General features: G+C 34.0%; 1 protein-coding gene across 2 annotated transcripts in view; it reads left to right on the top strand.

Moving 5' to 3' along the window:
• The window catches only part of LOC120618386 (uncharacterized), a 192,344-nt gene that overhangs the window by 135,298 nt on the left and 36,574 nt on the right, over nt 1-20,472 (top strand). For both annotated transcript variants that reach the window (XM_039882561.1, XM_039882562.1), the window contains 3 exons: nt 1,478-1,615; nt 18,556-18,578; nt 18,637-18,774. In XM_039882561.1, coding sequence (XP_039738495.1) covers nt 1,478-1,615; nt 18,556-18,578; nt 18,637-18,774 — 299 coding nt within the window. The remainder of the gene's footprint in view (nt 1-1,477; nt 1,616-18,555; nt 18,579-18,636; nt 18,775-20,472) is intronic.

The following is a 20,472-nucleotide window of genomic DNA, read 5'->3' as shown; positions in this document are numbered from 1 at the left end:
CTCTGAATTCTTCTGGAAAGAAAATTATTCCATTAAGCTCTTTTATTTCTTGTAAAGGTAGGCAATGCAAGCATTTCAGCCAAAGGTGAAAATGAGAACCCTATCAATTTTCTTTTGGTGTCTGTTACATTAACGTCTAGAACATTTTTAAACATTCAATAGAGGCACAAAATATTACTGGGGGGAAAAAATCATGATTTTAAATGTAAATAAAAACAACAAAATTCTGTTCTGTTTTGATTTACTCCAGCAACCATATCTTTGGTGATTTATATATTTATGACTTCCCAGTGTTTGGAAGTATATTTAGGCAAGCTAATCTGAATACATTTTTTTGGTATTCATTCTTTTTAAACTCATGTGAGTAGAATATAAGCTCCAGGAGAACTAAGCATTTTTGTCCATTTTGTTCTCTGCTGTTTACCAAGCACTTAGAACAGTGCCTGACATAGAATACCTATGAATCTACACAGTGAGAGCCTAATTCCTATGTCCAGTATAAACTGAATGTTTCTAAAGTTAGTCAACCAATTATTATTATGCACTCACTCTATCAACTCCACAGATAATTTTAATTGATCTATATCTGTTAATAGCTTATGATCTAATAGAGGGGATAAACTGCATACATACCATGATCTGATATCAGTGGAGGGAACTGTGCAATCTATTGTCATGATATTGTTGTGTTCTGAAAGCCAAGGGAAATGAAAATGCCAAGAAATTTCGGGTGTCGATAGAACAAATACTGCAGAAAGGTAAAAGGCAATGAGATGGAGAAAAAGCATTGGGTTTAGATTTTAGGAGATTCAGTGGGAGGCCTTATACATTGTGCCTTTTCTCTAGAATCATGTCACTTAATTTCAAGTCCCAATTCTGCCACTCAGTAACTCTGCATCAGTTTCTTCATCTGAAAGATGAAGGTAACAATACTACCTAACTCATTGGGTTTTTTGAAGATTAAATGAGCTGAAATATTCGTAAGATATTTAAAACTATGCCTGACATGTTGTATATACTAATATTAGATGTTAGAAATGTCAATTATCATTATCAAAGTAGTGGGGAAAAGACCCAGACTTTATGAGTTTTAGGAGAGGGTAGTGAAGCTTCTCTATGCCAACCTTCTACAAGTGAAGGAACACCTTTCTGTAGCTTCCTAGGTTATGTAGCTTCCTGGTTATGCAAGTTTAAGGGAAGAAATGTAACATTTGATAACTACAGTCTGCTCATGTTAGGCAGCTTATGACATGACTCCCAGTGATACTCACCTCCTGCAATTCATACCTGTATGGAATCCTCTCCCCTGAGTGTGGGCTGGACCTAGTAACTGGCTTCTAATGAATAGAATATGCAAAAGTAGTAGGATATCACCTCTGTGATTAGGTTACGAAAGACTATGACTTCTATCTTGCCCAGCCCTCTCTTGTGCTGACACTCTCCCTTGCCCTCTTGCTTTCTCACTTGCTCTCCAAAGCAAGATGCCACGTCATGAGATGCTCTGTGGGGAGTCCTATGTGGCAAGAAGCTGAAGGAATCCTCCAGCCAACAATGTGTGAGGAACTGAGACCTTGGTCCAACAGTCTAGAAGAAACTGAATCCTGCCAACAACCAAGTGAGTGAGCTAGAAAGTTAATATTTCAAGTCAAGCCTTGAGATAATTGTAACCTTGTGACAGATCCAAAAATCAGAGGGCCAAAGTAAGCCATGCCCAGATTTCTGACTCACAGAAACTGTGAGATAATATATGTTGCTATATTAACCCAGTAAGTTTTGGGGTCATTTGTTATGCATCAATAGATAACTAATGCACAACTATAAGAAATACATTTTATATTGTGACCTAGCATCTATGTGCACACATGTGACCACCCATATACATACTTACATAGCTAAAGCAAATTTTTCATGAGAAAACATTTATTCTTACTATATATAACACACTCAGATATTTTCTATTAATGCTTTTAAATAATGATAGGGACACTAAATTAATTTCATAACTCACAAATTGGCTGTAACAAAGAGTTGAGAAAACATCGATTAAGCATATAGTCTTAATTATAATGGAATGAAGTTTCCTGGGCATATAACTTTGCCCTACCACTTAATATTTGGGTAACTAACTCTGTAATACTTACATAGTCTTACTGAATGTCTGTTTCCTATCTGTAAAATGATAAAAATAATAAAATATCAATGGTCTTAAGGATTAGACCAGGTAACGTGTGCAGAGCACTTAGCACAGAACTTTACACATAGAAAAGGCCAACTTTTCTTAGCTAATATTTTTTATTGTAATGAAGTTTTCCTAGATATTCCCTTAGTCTTGGAACAGGATTGGTAATTCTATCCATTCCACTGTCTTGAAGATAACTGCTGTGGCACATGTTATATTCTATTATAATTATTATTCTATCATTCTCTCTACCACTCTCACCCCATTTCTACTAAGTTATGAGCTTCTTGAGAGCAGGTATTATTTCTAATTTTTCTTTGTCTTTTTAATACATCACACAATTCTTGACATAGAATAGGCATTTACTAGCTATTGAATGAGTAAATGAATTAAACATGAATGAACAAATGCTTACCATCACAAGATAGCCCATTTAATTTTTCAACATTTATAATTAGTAAAAAGCTGTACCTTACAGCAAGTCAAAATATCTTACTTTACGCTCATTTTCCTGTCAAAATTGTCTCATTATAAGTCTCTTTCTCCCTCATAACAGTTCTTTGAAATTCTCTCCTCAATTTTCATATAGAAGAACTGTCAGGTGAGAGAATAGGATTTATAATTCCAAATCAGCTCTGAGTAAAAAAGTCCCAAATTTTTCAATAAATCTTGACTGCCATCTTAGTCAACCTTCCCTAGATATATTATACTCTGCTGGCATTCCTATTAAAATCTTACATTCAACTTTAGGACAGATGAGGACAGGCAAATATGCCATAATAACTCTCATCATCCTGGACTATACGTTACAATTTTTCTAGCGTGTTCCAAATTACTTTGGCTTTTTTGTTTGTTTGTTTAAAAATGTAATACCCATTCTTACAAAAATATTCATTTTATACAGCTTGAATTATTTTTTAAAATGCATGTCTACATTTTTATTTATGTTTATCTTTATTAAATACTTGGTCTTTAGAACATTATTAGAATTTTGATTTACTCAAGATGAATTAACCAGATTTCTCAGCTTTTTATCATTAAAAGATGGAATAAGCATGCCTTCTGAGCTGTATTAAAGTGACTGATAAACTTGTTGAACAGGATTGAGTAAAGTAATGTACTTACAACAAGTAACTTATGACTATGCTGTAAGTTAATATCCAGCTCTGTTAATCAACACTCTGGCTAGAATTCAATCAGCACAAATTATTCTGTACTTAAATATATAAAACATGTCCAAAAAGATACTATGATAGTCTATTTTGACTGTTTTGATTTAATTTAGATACCTCAGGCTATAGTATTACCACAGAACTTCTATTTTCTACCTGTGTGGTTAGGCTGTTAAAAAGCAAATGAGTTTTCTGTGTCATAGCCTGCTGGATACTAGACATTGTCTTTTATAAGAACCAGAAAACAATTTATGATCAATACTTAAATTTTAAAAAGGATCAAAATTAAAGCTTAATGGTTCTATATTTTAAGGAATTATATTTATGTTCTTTCTCATGATTGGGAGAATACTTCCTATATTCTAGTAACTGCTACCTGCTACCTCTTTTTACAACTCTGCAGATATCTGACAGTATTAAAAAGTAACGTGTAAACTCTTTCCAATGATTTCTTGTAAGAATGTAATTTTAACTAAATTATTTTTTACTCCATTTATTGATAATAAATATCATTCAGATAATGACTTCCATGTTCAGCTATGGTAGAGTTACTTCGTAGCAATGTTCCTGCCAAAAGCAACTCAAAAAACAAGATATAATATGGTATATATATACATACACCCCCAGAGAGAAAGAAACTACAAAGCACAAAGAGATGAAGAGATAAGGCTGCAAACAGCAAATGTCTTCTTTTTGGGGTATTTTCTAACTATTGGCATGGTAAAATGTCAAGGGTTGTAACAGAGGGCCACCATTAAAATGGAGGGTAGCCATCAGAGTTTTTGGCAATTTCTCAGGGCTAGAGGAGAAAAATGGAGTTCTAGAATGCCAAAGAAGTCAGAAATTGAAAGATTTTATTAAGAAAGGATGTGTAGAGAAGTTAGCCTGACAGTTGGTAGTTTTTTTCCAAAACAGAAAAGAATTTTCAGTTGTCTTTCAGTGTCATGTAGAGAAACAAATTGTTTAGGACATGCCAAGGTCAAAACTCACAGTAGGAACCTGTGAGGCAGACACAGCTTTGTTAAAAATTGCAAGCTAACTTTGGGTTAGGTCAGTCCTGAATTGAATGAAGGTACCCTGCTCCCAATCTCTCTGGCTACCAAATATAATAGAATGAATTTTGTCTGGCCAAAAGTAACATCATCACGAGCCTCTCTAATTTTCATATAAAATATCCAGGGTTTTTTGTTTGTTTGTTTGTTTGTTTTAAAAGCACATTTAGAAATAGGACAAAGAGAAAAACAAACAATGGAAACAGCACTATGATTGACCCAACTTTTGGAATTATCAGAACTGGACTTTAAAGTAATTGTGAATAGCGTACACAAGAAAATAAGTGGAAAGATAGATAATTTTACTAAAGAAGTTGGAGTTTATTTCTTAAAAGAGTCAAATTAAGATTCTAGATCTTAAAAATTATATTTAGAACTGAATGGATTAATCTAAGATTTAACACAACAGAAAAGAGGTCTAGTGAACTAAAGAACAAGTTAGAAAAATGTATTTGGCTAAACACAGAGAACAAAAAGTTGAAAAACAGAAAAAAAACTTGATATAAATATGGAATATGATGAAAATCTCTAACATGTGAAATTGAAGACCAAGTAGTGCCAAAATGCCCTGAGGACAAAGAATGAAGCTGGAATACTTATACAACCATATATTGAGACTTATCTAAAAACTGTGATAATTAAGATAATGTAGTATTCATTCAAAAAAATATACAAATACACAAAGAGAACAGTAAAGAAAACTATTAGCAATATAGCTATACAATCTCTTATTTTATCATAAAATGACATTTGGTGCAGCAGGTAAGGGGAATAATTTTTTTAATGAGTGGTCTTGGATCAAATAGATATTTGATCTAAATTTAAAAGTAGAGAGTGAAATAATAGTTTTTAGAATGAAAATGAAGAAAATTTTCATTGATTCGAGGTATTCAGTATTTCTTAAATAGGACAGGAAGCCACAAATATAAAATAAATCATTGAAAAATTAAAATTAAAAAAATAAAAAATATTGAATGTCAACTCTAATTGAAAAATAAAAATTAAAAAATAAAATGTGAAAAAATAAAACAATAAATTGGACTGCTTCTGTGTTCATCAAAGGCCACTCATTAGTAAAAGGAAAAGTCACAGAAAGTCTGACAATATTTGTAAGACAAATGAAAAATGAAGAATTCATATCCATAACATCCAGAATATGTAACAAAAAAAAACCTTGCATATCATTAAGAAAAAAGCAGGTAATTCAATAGAAAAATGATCAAGGAATATCATAAAAGAGACCTATAAATATAAGAAGGCTCTCAGTCTAATTATATCAGAATAATAAGAATTCATAGCACAATAAATTACATACATAACTATAAGATAGCTAAAACATTTTTAAAAAGTAAACACTAAATGTCGGTATAAATATGCAGTAATTGGAAGTCTCTTTTACCACTATCGATATTCTAAATTGGTACAAACTCTTTGGAAAACTGGTAGTACAGTCATGTATCACTTAAAGATGGGAATATGTTCCCAGAAATGCAACGTTAGGTGATTTTGTCATTGTGTGAACATCATAGAGTGTACTTAGGTAAACCTAGATGGTATATAGCCTAATACACACCTAGGCTATATAATATAGCCTATTGTTCCTAGTCTACAAACCCGTATAGTATACTACAGTACTGAATTCTGTAGGCAACCATAACACAATGATAAGTATTTGTGTATCTAAACATAGAAAAAAGTACAGTAAGATTATTATATAAAAGATAAAAAAGAATGATGCATGTGCACAGGGCATTTACCATGAATGGAGCTTATAGGACTGGAAGTTTCTCCAGGTGAGTCAGTGAGTGAGTGGTGAGTGAATGTGAAGGCATAGGACATTACTACATCATAATATATTGCATTACAACATTATGATGGCTACAGAGTTACTAATAACAGGAATTTTTCAGCTCCATTATAATCTTATGAGACCACTGTCGTATATGTAGTCTGTCATTGACCAAGGTGTCATTATGCAGTGCATGACTGCATCTACAAAATTCGAACATAGGAACACCCCATGACTCAGCAGTTCTACTCATAGATATAAGACTTTAAAAATATGTAGATAAGATTACCAAAAGTCATGTAAAAAATACTCATATGGCATTTTTCTGAGTATCAGACATAAGCCATATGTTTCTTTAAATATAATAGATAAATTGTAATACATTCATAAAATAGAGTACTATAGAGCAATAAGAATGTATAGCCTTCTACACGCAATGTAAATGTGTGATATTGAAGCTAATAAGAAAGACATACTTGGTCTTTGTCCCAGTTTCTGGCACAGAGTTTCTAAAACCCTTGAAATTTCACAAGTGATAGAGGAGAGAAGAGTGTCTTTTGTTTGTCATAATAAGACCCTTTCGACCAAACCTGGGTTTATGCTAATGAGGTGATCCTTGTAGGGTTGCTAGATAGCTTCAGGATGGGGGCTGGTTGCCAGAGGAACTAACCATGATTAGAGAATTGGAACTTTCAGCCCCACCATCTGACATCTAGGAAGGAGGGAGGAGCTGGCAATTGAATTAATCACCCATGGCCAGTGATTTACGTAATCATGCTTAGTGCTATGGATTGAATATTTATGTCACCACAAAATTCGTGTATTAAAATCCTAATCCTCAGTGTGATGGTATTAGGTGGTGGGGCCTTTGGGTGGTATTAGGTGGGTAAAACCCTCAAGAATAGCATTAGTACCCTTATGAAATGGACCCCACAGAGTTCCCTTGCTCTTCTGTCATACGAGGAGACAGCAAGAGAGCCATCTATGAATTAGGAAGCAGACTCTCACCAGATACTACATCTGCAAGCACCTTGATTTTGGACTGTCCAGCTACAACTGAGAGGAATAAATTTCTATTTTTTATAAGCCAGTCTATAGTGTTCTGTTATAGGAGTCCACACTAACATGTCTACATCATGAAAACTTCATAAAAACCTCTAAACAATGGGGTTAAAAGAGCTTCCAGGTTGGTGAACATACAGAGATACTAGGAGAGTGACGTGCCCAGAAATGCCACAGAGGCTCTGCACCATTCGTCCTATGCAGCGCTTACATTTGGCTATTCCTGAGTGTATCCTTTATAATAGACTGGTTATAGTAAGTAGACTATTTTCCTGAGTTCTGTGAGCTATTCCAGCAAATTATCAAACCCAAGAATGGATTGTGAGAACCCCCAATTTATAGCTGATCTGTCAGCAGTGCAGGAAGCTGAGAACTTGTGATTGAATTCTGAAGTGGAGGCAGTCTTGTGGGACTGAGACCTTAATCTGTGGGGTCTGCACTAATTGCAGGTAGTATCATAATTGAATTTAATGTCATAATTGATGTTCAGAATATTGGAAAATTGGCTCTTGTGTGTGCATGGAGTGGGAGGGAGCCCATACATTTGGTGTCAGAAGTGAGAAGAGAAATAGATCAGAAAATGACATTTGAATATTGTTAATTGAAATAATCCACACACGTAATAGTACACACTATGTTTCTAGTTATACATGTTTGGAAAACAGTCAAAACTAATTTAAGGTACTAGAAGTTGAGATTTAGTTACTTTTAGAGAACCGGTAATTGGATGGAGCAAGATGGGCACTTCAGGGTGGTAATATGCTATTTCTTAATCTGGAGAGTGGTTACATAGGTATGTTCACTTTGTGCAAATTTATTGAGTGTTCATTCAAGATTTGTGCACTTTTTCTGTATGTATTCATATTTCATTCAATTTGTGCTTCTTAAGAATTCATTCAAATATTCAGTCTTTTGTTCTAAAAATACATTACATTTCATGTGGGAGACTCGTAGAACAAAATTGAAAATGTTACCAGAACTATTTGGCAGACTTCATAAACATCTAATCTCCTACATTTCAGGTGAAATATAAGCTCCTAAAAATGAATGAATAAATTATTTAATCAATTAATTAAATCCAAATACTTTTAGTATGTGTCTATTTTATTCCTGGCATTGTGCTAGAAACTGAAGGCATAATAATGAATAAGACAACTATTGAAAAACAAAGGGCCTTTTTGAAACCTGAGAGCAAGTATGTTTTAGTTTTCCATTGCCACTGCAACAAATGACCACAAACATAGTGGCTTAAAACAACAAAAATTTATTATCTTGTAATTTTGTAGATCAGAAGTCCAAAATGGGTCTCACTGAACTAAAAATCAAGGTGTTGGCAAGGCATCATTCCTTTTGGAGGTTTTAGGGGAGAATCATTTTTCTTGACTTTTCTAGTTTCTTTAGGGTGCCCGCATTTCTTAGTTCATGGCCCCCTTCTATCTTTAAAGTCAGCAAATTCATTGCTCTTCCCTGCTTCCTTTGCCACATCTCCTCTAAATGACTTTCCTGCTTCCCTCTTTCAGCTCTGAGGACTATTGTGATTACACTGGGCCCACTCAGATAATCTAAGATAATTCTCCCCATTTTAAGATCTTTAATTTTATCATATCTTCAGAATCTCTTTTGGCATGTAAGGTAACACATTCACAGGTTCTGGAGATTAGGACATAGCCATCTTTGAGGGGCCATTATTCTGCTTACCACATAATGCTAAGAAATAATTTCTAAAACTATCAAATGTCTTTCCTAATTGAATTTGTGTCTTTAACAAGAAAGCTCTAAGAAGAATGGGAAGCTCTAAGAAAGGCTATCTAGTTCCTTTCACAGCTCATCATATTTTATGTAGTCAGTGGAGGTGGGAGTAGAAATCTGGGAAAGCATCCTTTTTGAGTTCATGCATTGCCTGATGCATTCTGGGTGGATCCGAGAAGTTTAAGTCATTCAAAGTAGCAAGTGTGAATGATCTTTCACGCTATCATACTTATTTTTATTTTTAAATCTTGATGATGATCAAAGTAGCTTTGCTTTAAAAAATGTCATTACCCTTCATGGAGAACAGGGAAGCTACATAAGAGTCGAGTAAAACTGCTTTGACACTGTTTTCTATACACGACCTCTTCCAAGAAGTGTGTCAACTCCCTGCCACCCATTCCTCATACACTGTATAGCTACCATTCTAATGTGTTTTTAGCTCCCTGGAAAGGCCATATCCTCTCACAATTTCATAGCTTGAATGTTTTTTTCATGTCTAGAAATGTCTTTCCCCCACTTATACATTTGATTAACTGCTACTCATCGTCTAAGATCCAGTTTAGGATTTATCCCATAAAAAATGTTTTCAGGCCCTTCTCCACCACCATCTAATCCATATATATATATATATATACACACGTATATATATACGTATATATATATACGTGTGTATATATATATATATATATATATCTGACACAATCTTAAGCTTTTTCTATGAAAGCATGTATCAAACTGTATTTTATTATGTGCTTTTTTTTTTTTTAAATCTTCACCATTAGGTGAGTCCCTTTAGGGTAAGGTTCTGTTTTATTTGCTTTTGAAACTCTGGAATCCAGATAATGAATGAATGAATGAATAAATGGTAGTAAGTTAATTAGATTTAAAGTCTTTTAAGACCTGGTTCTGGTTATACCAGAAATTGGACTAAATTGATTAACTACTCTGAGCTTTGGTTTCCTGTCTCTTGAGGATAATAGCTGCTCTTTTATTTGTCATTGTGAGGATCAAATAAAATAATGTAGGTAAAAGCCCATGTCAACAGTGAGGTTTTACAGAAACCTATTGACAACTCACTGAGCTGGGCATAGAGAATACAAAGAAGAATAAAATATATTCCTGCCATTGAGGAACTTAGATCTGTCATGAATGTCAAGGAAACAGGGAAAGAAATTGTTTCCTTCTCCTGTGAGGTTAGAGAATGTCAAAAAGAGATACAGAGAGTTGCATTTGTGCTGGACCATAAAAGAACATGAAACATTTGCTTGGTTTGGAATTATGAAATGATGAGATTAATACAAATTAGAAGAGAGAAAAGGCACTGTGAGAATACAGAGAGAGAACTGCTAATTTTGCCCAGGGGAGTCAGATAAAGAAAGCTTCATAGAAGAGATGACATTTAGGGTAGATCTAGAAGGACAGATAGCATCTTCCAATTCTTCAAAATTCTAGCAAGAGGAAAGAAATCCTAGGCAGCCACCAGACTAGATGACTAGGCTGTAGTGTGGTGACTGGCTGCCAAGTCCCAGAAGAGAATATTTCTAACCCCCACCTGAAGGTATGAGCCTGGGTCCATAGCAGCCGAAGCCAAGAAGGGCGTAGAGAATGACTGAATGACAGATGGGGCAAAGTCACATGAAGACTGATGTCAGGATCGGCCCAAGCTGGAGGAACAACACAATTGCCAAAAGGAAATCTGAGAGCAGAGACCAGTAGCCAGAAATGGATGGATGCCATGGTGTCAACATAGGGGCAGGGCAAGTTTCCAAGGGCAAAAGTCCAGTAGCCCAGCGGGGTTTGAAAGCTCTGGGTGAGCACCATCAGGAACAAAATTTAAAACAAGGACTGGTTAGGTATGAAAGAGAATTTCTGAGGATCAAATTGTTTTGATAGTGTCAGGCAGGTGTGTTGTTATTTCTGAGCCCAAAAAGCAGTCATGGCATAAAAAACTCCATTTTTAGCTCCTCGTAGATGGAATTGTTCTCTGCTTTGGGGCAGAAAGAACCACCCACTTCGCTTGCCTACCTTTGTGGCAGTTACATGCAATTATGCTAGTAGCAAGAAATAAAGCTGGAAAAATTAGAGAGAGTTTCATAGAGAAGGGCCTCTAATGCCAGAGAGAGGAGTTTGTCCATGATTTGGATGGTGATTGGGAGCCATTGGGAGTAAAGAGGACACATGACTGAAGCTGAACTTTAAGAAAATCAGCAGAAAAAGTAATGGTAGAGCTAGTGATTTTTTCAACAAGTAGAGATTAAGTTATAAGAAGTCTAAATTGGAGACTGTTTTATATATTCATTTATGAAAATAGGTAATCAATGTGGCAAGCATTTATTTATTAAACCTGTATTATCTGACTTGAAATAAGAGTAGATGTTGCCATTTTATGGACTACGTCATCATCGGTCACCATTTTGTTTGTGTGGTTGTTTGTGGTGAATATCTGTCCGAAGAGAAATCAGAGTAAGCATTTTTATAAGATCCTACAAATGTACTCTAAATGTAATGTGATCACGTATGCTGCTTATACCTGTTATGATGGCTTAGAATCAGAAATAAACCTACCGGAATTTTTTTTTTTGTATTTGGATATGCTAGTTTCTGAAATCCTTGTAAGCTCCGAGGATGGGAAATTCTTTGATCACACTCAATTCTATTTCCTGGGAAGGCTTTCCAGGCACAAATTCTGATGGCCTTTGTTTCTTATCTCTGTATGTCCCGTCCCCCAACCCCTCTCCACCCCATTTTCTTCCTTGGCCCCTTCTGAAGTGAGCATTGGAAAATAGGCCTTTTTTGGAAGTTAGAAGCATACTCAGCTTATTGTCTGCTTGTAGAAACATATGGAGTGAAGAACAATTTTCTGTTTTAGAAAAGGCTTTCTTAGCTCAGAACTATGGTATCTATAATTATAAACTCACTTAAAATGATTGGATTCTTATTAAATCCCAATTATCTCCATGTACTAATAGCCACAGTTCTTTGTTCTTTTCTGTACATACTTCATAGATTTTTATGTATATTAGTATATAGAAAACAAATCTAAGAGGCATATATATGCATCTATACATACATATAAACCAACAAACCAACAAACAAACAAATAAATATATCTTTGCTTCTTCTTCCTCATGCTTTTCTCTTGACTTATTGTGAGTACCTTGGAAATATCAGACTTTGGTTGGAGAGCTAAAACTTTAGTCTCTATTCATTGAGTTATTTTGTCCAATTTTAAGAATTTCTTGGGCACCATCTTAATTTATTCAGAGGTTTTAACAATGAATGAGACAAGCATATCCTTGTTTGGATTCTTACTAGAAAGCCAAGTTTTTATCTGCTTTCATCCTTGCAGCATTCTTTAATTATTATTATTTTTTTACTGTGTAGGCTTGGGAAGTGGTTGTCTCTTCCATTCATATAAGACTCTAAAACTGTGGTTTTCCTTTATTTTCTTTCATTCCTATTTGAAAATAGATTTGTTCTTTTCAAAGGTCATATCTTTCTTATATCTTGCCATGTACAGACAACAGTGGTAAACAACACTGACATTCTGTTCTCCAGCTTCTCCTAGAGCTACAAGCTCATCAGATACCTTGTCTACCTTCTAAGCTATTTCAATTGTGCATAGCGTGGAGTGCTATCCTTCTACCCTGAAATGTTTTTATTTTGAAAAATTAAGGGATTTGTGAAAGCTTCTCTGTATCCTTTCTTTTTTTTAAATCAAAGAATATGCTGACAAAATGGAAGAAGAAAAGTATAGACTTGCTTTTCATAACATGGAAAAAATCTATCTGAAAAGTGGTAGTGGAATAATAAAATGGCATTACTATTTGGGGAGGGATAGTAATTGCACAGAAAAAAAATGCTTACAAGAAAATTAAAATATACTAATGATAAATAAAATTCTCAATGAGATTGGCATTCGAATTGTAGAGAGAAATGGAAATGGAAAATCCTTTTTAGATCTTAGTTTAACCATTTAAGTTCTAATTTTTATGTTTTAATCAAACTTTACAAAACAGAAGAGAGCTTAAATGTAACTTTTCCTGTAAAGGAACTGAGCTGACTAGATACTATAGGAAACTAAATGACTTGTTCAGATGCATTCCATGCACTGAATATTGTGATTCAAAGTAGTTAATATCTGATGGCTGTTCTTGAGCTCAGATCCAATCAGTTGCTAGTCGCTCTCTCTCTGTATTTCTGCTGGTAATGTGTCTGCATCACACTTCCTGCTGAAATTAGCAAAGATACCTTCAGCAAGGAAATTAAATTTTAAAAGATGCTGAATTTTGAACTGTGTTTTTAAATCTAGACATGGTTTCAGTTAGCACAAATGTAGGGAAGGAAAAAAGCTACACCGTTAACTTGGTGAGAAAGGGACTTTGTTCATAAGCGTAATCAAAGCAGTGCTTTTCCACAATTTGCCTAGCTTAATTTCAGGTTTGAATGAACCTTAAATATACTTCATCGAAAACATGTCCTGCCAGTACAAGCTGTTTGCTTCCTCCTCTGAACTGCTGTATCATTTATTATATAAACTGTACTTGTGGTACTAGCATATGTTATCTTTAAATAAAATTTACCTTTTGTAAATTTGACAATTTAAAAATACTTTCATATCCAAAAACACATTTTGAATTCATAATATGTTATGAATGTGTCAGTAATCCCACTTTACAGTTGATGAAATAGAAATTGAGTGAGATTAAGCTATCTGCCTAAGTCTTAAAACCAGCAGAGCTGGGACTCTTCTGATGTAAAATCTGGTATTTTTATTGAAATGACTATCTCACCTGTATTGTTAGTTAACTTTAACCACATGTATACTTACTACCAATGAGCTTAGAAGCTTCTTTAGCAAATTTTGTCTTGCATAATTTTTTATAAGCAACCTTTTATAGAATGTTATATGCAGGGTAGTCATCCAAAAAGAGTCTCTTGTGGATGATTATGGTGGCTGGTTCCAAGAGTCTTCTTCCAAAATCGGCTTAGAAAATTTTAGTTTTGAGATATGTTTAAATTGTATTTAAAAATGTAGTAAGCTTAGTCTGTAGATTTTCTCAATATTAAGATCCCAAAATGTTTGCTTGTTTAATCCTCAGGCTTCATACTATAGGTTGAAATAAGCCAGCAAAACACTCATTCACCTCAATAACTTAAAAGCAAAAATAATTTCAATTTTCTAGATATGTCTTCTTTTAACTTTTTGAGAAAAATAATTACTGCACAGAAACAAAAAGAACCTACCAAAGCCAAACTTAAACACTCTATTGGAGAATTTAATATAAAAAAGTACTTTTTGTTTTCATATACCAGAGAATTATGATGAGCTAGTAGTTAACATTTTCGACAATGTTATTATTATTGGAAGTAATTGATTTACAATCGAGGGAGAAATATCTCTGTAATAAAAGAAATATAATTTTAAATCTTTTACGATAATTTAAAAACAAAGTCTGTGCCTAAAAACTACTCAGCTTCTAAAAAAAACCTTCATGCCCCTGTCAAAAAAAGACAAAATGCATTTTCTCTGGGTTGTTAATTTACATTCAAAGAATTGAACCACAGAATGCGGCTCAAAGATTCAAGCTCTATGGTTGTCATCCACAAATTTACCATCTCTAGAAATAAAATCCATTAAAATGTGATGAATGAACAATATACTATTGAAATTTCCTTTTGTAAACTCCTAAAGGTAAACTATCTTATTTCTCAGAAACATTGCTTTAGAGGAATATATTTACTTTCCTTCCTAACATTTTATTTGCACTGGAGACTCACATGGGTGTTGCTCTTACCACCAAAATGGCTCCTGTTAAGAGCCTTCTGTGCAGGGAACAAATTATGCACAGATGGGATAAGAGCAGTTTCCCAGAGTGACTTTCTTGATGCTGGTGGTGGCAGTAGGAGTGGTAAGACTTTTGGCTAAATAGCTGAATATGGTTTCTACATAGGACTGTTTTATTTAATCCTCACCAGAACCCTGAGAAGGAACTATGACAAGTATTATCCCCATTATACAGATGAGAAAACTAAGGCCCAGAGAAGTTAATTACATCACCCAATAGTCAGCAGAATCTAGGCTTGCCTGCTAATCCAGTAAGAATTTCATTGTATAAAATTAGATCTTATTTCTGGATTCAGCCTGAGTAAACTGATTTAGGAATTTAGGTTTATGGGAATAGAAGAGAACTGTAATAGTCTATAACCCTTATTCCTGTTACCACACAGATCTCTTCTTTATTCATTTATTTAATACAACTTTAATGAGTATCCATCATGCCTGGGGTACTCTGCTTGGTACTGGAGTTACAATGATAAATAAAACAAACATGGTCTCTATGCCCATGGAGTTTACAATCTAGTAGGAAAGAGAAACATCAAAGAAATGCTACCACAAACATTTGATGACATTTGTATTGTTTTTGTTAGTAAGGTGGGAGAGGAACATGCCCAGTGTTTTCATCATAAAATGACTCAGTTGTTATCAAGCACTAGCCACATGCACAATATAATGGATTCAAAAACAAAATTAATTTTTCTCACATCTATGTGCCCATTTAGTCACTGAAAATTGTTCACTTAAGTTATATCTCTAGACTTTGCTGATGCTCTTTCCCTAGATCAGAGTTGTGGTATCTTTTCTTTCCAAGAAAGCATATGTGTAAAGAATATGTATATATATATATATTTCTTTTTAAAGTTTTAATTTTGGTGGAAACAGTTTTTCCTGGAGAAATGACATTGGGGACCTAAACAACCTCTTACTGCCAGTGTTCAGGGCGAGTATTATCTACCATGTGTTCAATAGTCCTGATGAAATCAGGCTACAAGAGAAATAATGAAACTGGGAGGCTGTGAACATTGAGTAAACTTCTGGCTGTTGTCACTTCATAAGCTACGAGATCAAGGGCAAGTTATTGCCCTTCACTGGCCTGTTTTCCTCCTCTGTGAAATGTGGTTGGACTGGATTTTTAAATACTCTTGCATCAGTTATACTCTATGAAACAGATTCGCTAAGTGCTAATAAACTTCAGAATTTGGTTAGATCTAAGTATCTGGCCTGTGTATTTAATGAACAGATTATGAGTTTCAATTGTTATTTTGAATATGTTCAATGTAGATATAATAGCCATTAGAGAGAAGAGATTTATTTTAGAGTTACTCTGTTATACAACAGAAAGCAGCTAAGCATTTTAGCTCACTTACATATTTTAGGATCAACAGCACCTGATACCTTTTACCCCAGTCAACAAATAGTCATAGTTCAGCAGGCAATTGGATGTTCAAAAGCCCATGATTGGGTTTCTTTTTACAGCCAAAGAATTCTGAAAGTAATCTAGTGAGCATGACAGGGAGAAACTACTTTCTGGCTGTGTTTCTCAAGCTTTTCATGGAAATCCATAAAAATTAGCTTGCACAGACATTCTGTGACATTTCTATGGAGTAATATGAGCAATTTGGGTTAAAGTATGTGGGATAAACTGAAGGAAGCATATTAGTGTGCAGTATTGATGTGAGATCCCCTTTCCCATAAATGAATAATTTGCAAGCTGATTATTACCTAGCCAAGTTAAGAATTTTCTCTTCTTCATTTTTTAAAACTCCCTTTAAAAAAAAATGATGTCTAGCTGGGGACAATTAAAAGAGGTTAGCATATAAGGCATAGTGGCATAAGTCAAAAAGTTTTAACATTTTTATTTAATTTAATAATTATATTTAAGGCCTTGTAGTTTTGAAAGCTTAGCCAGAGCTTAAAATGGGCCAGATTTTGTTCTGTTCTTTTATGTTTTCCTCCTCTCTTTCTGAGTGTGAGATAAAAAAAAAAAAAAAAAAATACATTTATTTTATATAAATCCTTCTATAAGCTTTTATGGACACCCCTCACTTCACTAAAAACTACAACACCAGCATCATTCTAAAGGATAAATAAATACCTTCAAATAAATTAAATATGATAGGCACTGGGAAACAGAAAGAAATTGATAGCAAGTCTTAAATTCCTGTTTGATTCTTCCATATCATCTTAAATAGTGATTACAGTACTCATTCAAAATTTCTGAATCAATGAGACTGGGCAGTGACTTCACAATGCAAAACAAACTCAAATTATGAGAAACTTCTCATAACCAAATTCTATTTTATTCCACCCTTGTATCGATAAGCTATAACTCGCTTTTCAAATTAAGTTTTGAGTATTTGGGCTATTGGTTTTTTATAAAACATGAAAGCAGCTCATTAAGTAAGCTGATTAAATTTAAAGAGTTTTATTTTTGTTGCAATGTTAACTTTATTTTGTGTTTTGATTTAAAAACTAGGCGTATTTCTTTTATGTGGCAAAATTTTCCATTATATATGTGTATATGTAGTTGCACTATTCTTAGAGCCAAAAGGATATTTTTCAGATTGAATTTATTTTTTTCCCTTTGCCCCCTAAGTTCCTCCTTCATATCGTCATCCTATTTTCTTTCTGAAATATAATATCACCTTATTTAACTCTTAAGTGTACACCACCTGGCTATCCCACAGCCATCTAGATCTCAGTTTGTACAAACTGAGCTCACTCTCTTTTCCACCCAGTTGGCTTCAGGAGCTCTTAGTTATTGCTGTAACCACATCAGAAGTCTCCAATTATCCCAGATCCAAATGCTTGCTGAATCCTATCAATCGTACCAGAGAAATGTCTTTCAAGTTTAAGCCTCTTCCTCCTCATTTCCACTGTCACAACTGTAGTTCAGGTAAATCAACATAGTTTTTGGGAGTAATGCCACGGTTGACCAGCCATGTGACAAGTTATCCCCTCTAAGCTTTAGTTTCCTCAGATATTAAGTGGAGGGTGAACTGACCTCAGAATGTTGCTGGGAGACTAAAGGAGGTAATGCATAAAAAACAGATAGCAAATTTCTGATGTGCAGCAATTTGAACTTAGGTCAAAAATGAAAAAGAAGAGAAGCTTGTACTCTCAATAGAAAGTAAAAAGGCTCGGAAACTTGAAGCAGCATAGCCCATTCGGGAGCAAGAGTTGCACAGTTAGGTATCAATAGTTTTCCATATCCATTGCTATTAGATGAAGAAACTAAGCTGAGGACTTAAAATATAATGTTCATAGCTAAGTAGAATTTTCTCAGGTCTTTTTGTTTGTTTGTTTTATTTTTTTTTTATGCAAAGGAGAAGACAAGAGCCAGTTCAGCATAAAGGACAACAAATGCCACTCTCAGAAACAGACAAAGATAATTATACTCCAAGAGCACCTCATAAGAAAAATATCCCCAGAACATGGTTAACTGATCACTGATCAGGTGCTTTCAGCTGTTAATAGAGATTGATGGGAAACGATTCTAACAGCTACTTTTACAACACTTTAATTTTGAAGTTGCTTATTTGCAATGTAAAACATTAAGGTTTCATGGTGGCCCTGTACTCTCAATCTAAAATTACCAACATTCATAAACTTCAGTCTGGGAATATTTTTACTTTAGTCTTTAACCAGGCTTCACTCATTTGCAATGATTATTTCTATTTTGACCCATTTCAAAATGCTGTTTCTCTTAGATTCCAGTGATTGGGCAGACTGTATCTGCACTGGCCCAGAGAGAAGGAGAAGTCCTTGGGCACCAGTGCTGTAGGGCAGTAATCAGGATTTGTCTGAAACAGACAGTATTCAGGAGCTACATGAAGATAGAGGGTATTGGAATTAGAAAGATACTTCCGATATATCTTCCTACTGCTAAGAGAGAGAGAAAGTGTTTTTGTGATTCTGTCACCTCGCAGGTTAGTTTTCCTGTATTCAGTATTAAAAAAGAAAAAAAAAAGTTTTCATTTACTTGTTAACTGAAACTGTAACTGGTTTCAAGTAACACTGAGATTTTTCTATGCTTTGTCTAATCTAAATGAATTACCCTTACTTTTTCCTTTCATCATTTAAAATAACATTTTCTAGCCATAGTTGGATATGCCTGTTTTCAAAATATAACTGCAAGGAGACATGACTACTTCAGTGATTGCGGATTCCCTTCTATTCAGGGTGTCACGACAAGTCCATTTTGATGGAAATCTATAGGGGCTATTAAATTTGTCAACTGTGTTTCATAGTCTTTCACTTTGGCAAATGTTTATTTATAGTTGTTTGTGATTTTCTAATTTCCCTGTTTCTAGCAGGGTCTATTTGAAGTTGATACCATTTCTAAAATTTTTGGGGGGAGGGGGTCTTTGGAAGATAGTTTATGTATCGTCTTTTTGAAATATGTAGTTATTTTCCTATGGCATTTTGCTACAGTTGACAAGCATCAACAGATTTAAGTAAGAAAACTTATTTCAGCTGAATTTGAACCTCGAATGATATGGAAGTTGGTTTTTAAGAGTAGATTTTTAAACAAAGCTTAAGGAAAAGCGAGGAATTTGGAATGGTTAAATCTAAGATGGAGTGATAGCAAAATCAGTGATAGTTCCATAAATGTTCTCCAACGTTAGCATGCTGTGTGAAAGACTAGTAAATTATTTCCAGTAATTACCTCAAAGCAAGTGCCAATAGTGGAAAGACTGAAGAACACATAAAGACTACCACTTCTACATAGTGATAACATATTCAGGGTAAGGTAAATAGTTTGTTCAGTGATGAACTGCAGGGCAGGGGGACTACTTTTGACAATATCATGTAAATAAAATTAAGTTCAAATTCTTATATTCTTGACTTAGACAAAAAATTGTAATTAAGGCACTTAAATGTGTTTTATTATGAAAGATAGATTAAAAGAGATTATCTGACATATATGTATAATATTTAAAAGAACTATAAAACAAATAGGCGTATAGTAGCCACCTGCCCTAAAAATTAGAAAATTAGTTGTAGCTGTAGTACACTTCCATCCCTGCCCACTTTTTTGTGAGCAAGTATTCTAATATTTTCATTAACCATTCTTTATATTCTTTATGGTTTACCACATATGTATGTCCCAGTAATATGTTGTTTAGTTTTATCTCCTTTTTACTTTTATATGCTGATAATAAATCATATTTTTATATGTACTTCAGCGACTTTTTTATCTTAAAGATTGTATTTTGAATTTCATCCATGTCAATACCCTGGTTTGTTCATTTTCAAAACTGTACGATATACAACTATATGAATTTAAGGTGATTAACTTATCTAATCTCCCATCAATGTGCATTTAAATTATTTCTGGTATCTGTCTATTTCCAACCATATCTCTACTGATATTTTTGTGTATATCTTCTGATATGCATATAGAAATAGTTATCTATGGTATGTTCCTTGAAATAAAATTTCTGAGTATAGTGTAGGCATAACCTCAACTTTACTAGGTAACACCTAATCGTTTCTGACTGGTTGTACCAGTTTATGCCCTCACCAATACTTTATAAGTTCCTAGTTCACCATATGCTTTCCAATATTTGGAATTATCAATCTTTTAAGTTTTTATCAATATCATAGACATGAAATAACTCATT

This window comes from Pteropus medius, unplaced genomic scaffold (assembly GCF_902729225.1).
Source record: "Pteropus medius unplaced genomic scaffold, Ma_sr-lr_union100, whole genome shotgun sequence".
NCBI classification, from domain to species: Eukaryota; Metazoa; Chordata; class Mammalia; order Chiroptera; family Pteropodidae; genus Pteropus; species Pteropus medius.
This window is presented reverse-complemented; position numbering and strand designations above follow the sequence as displayed.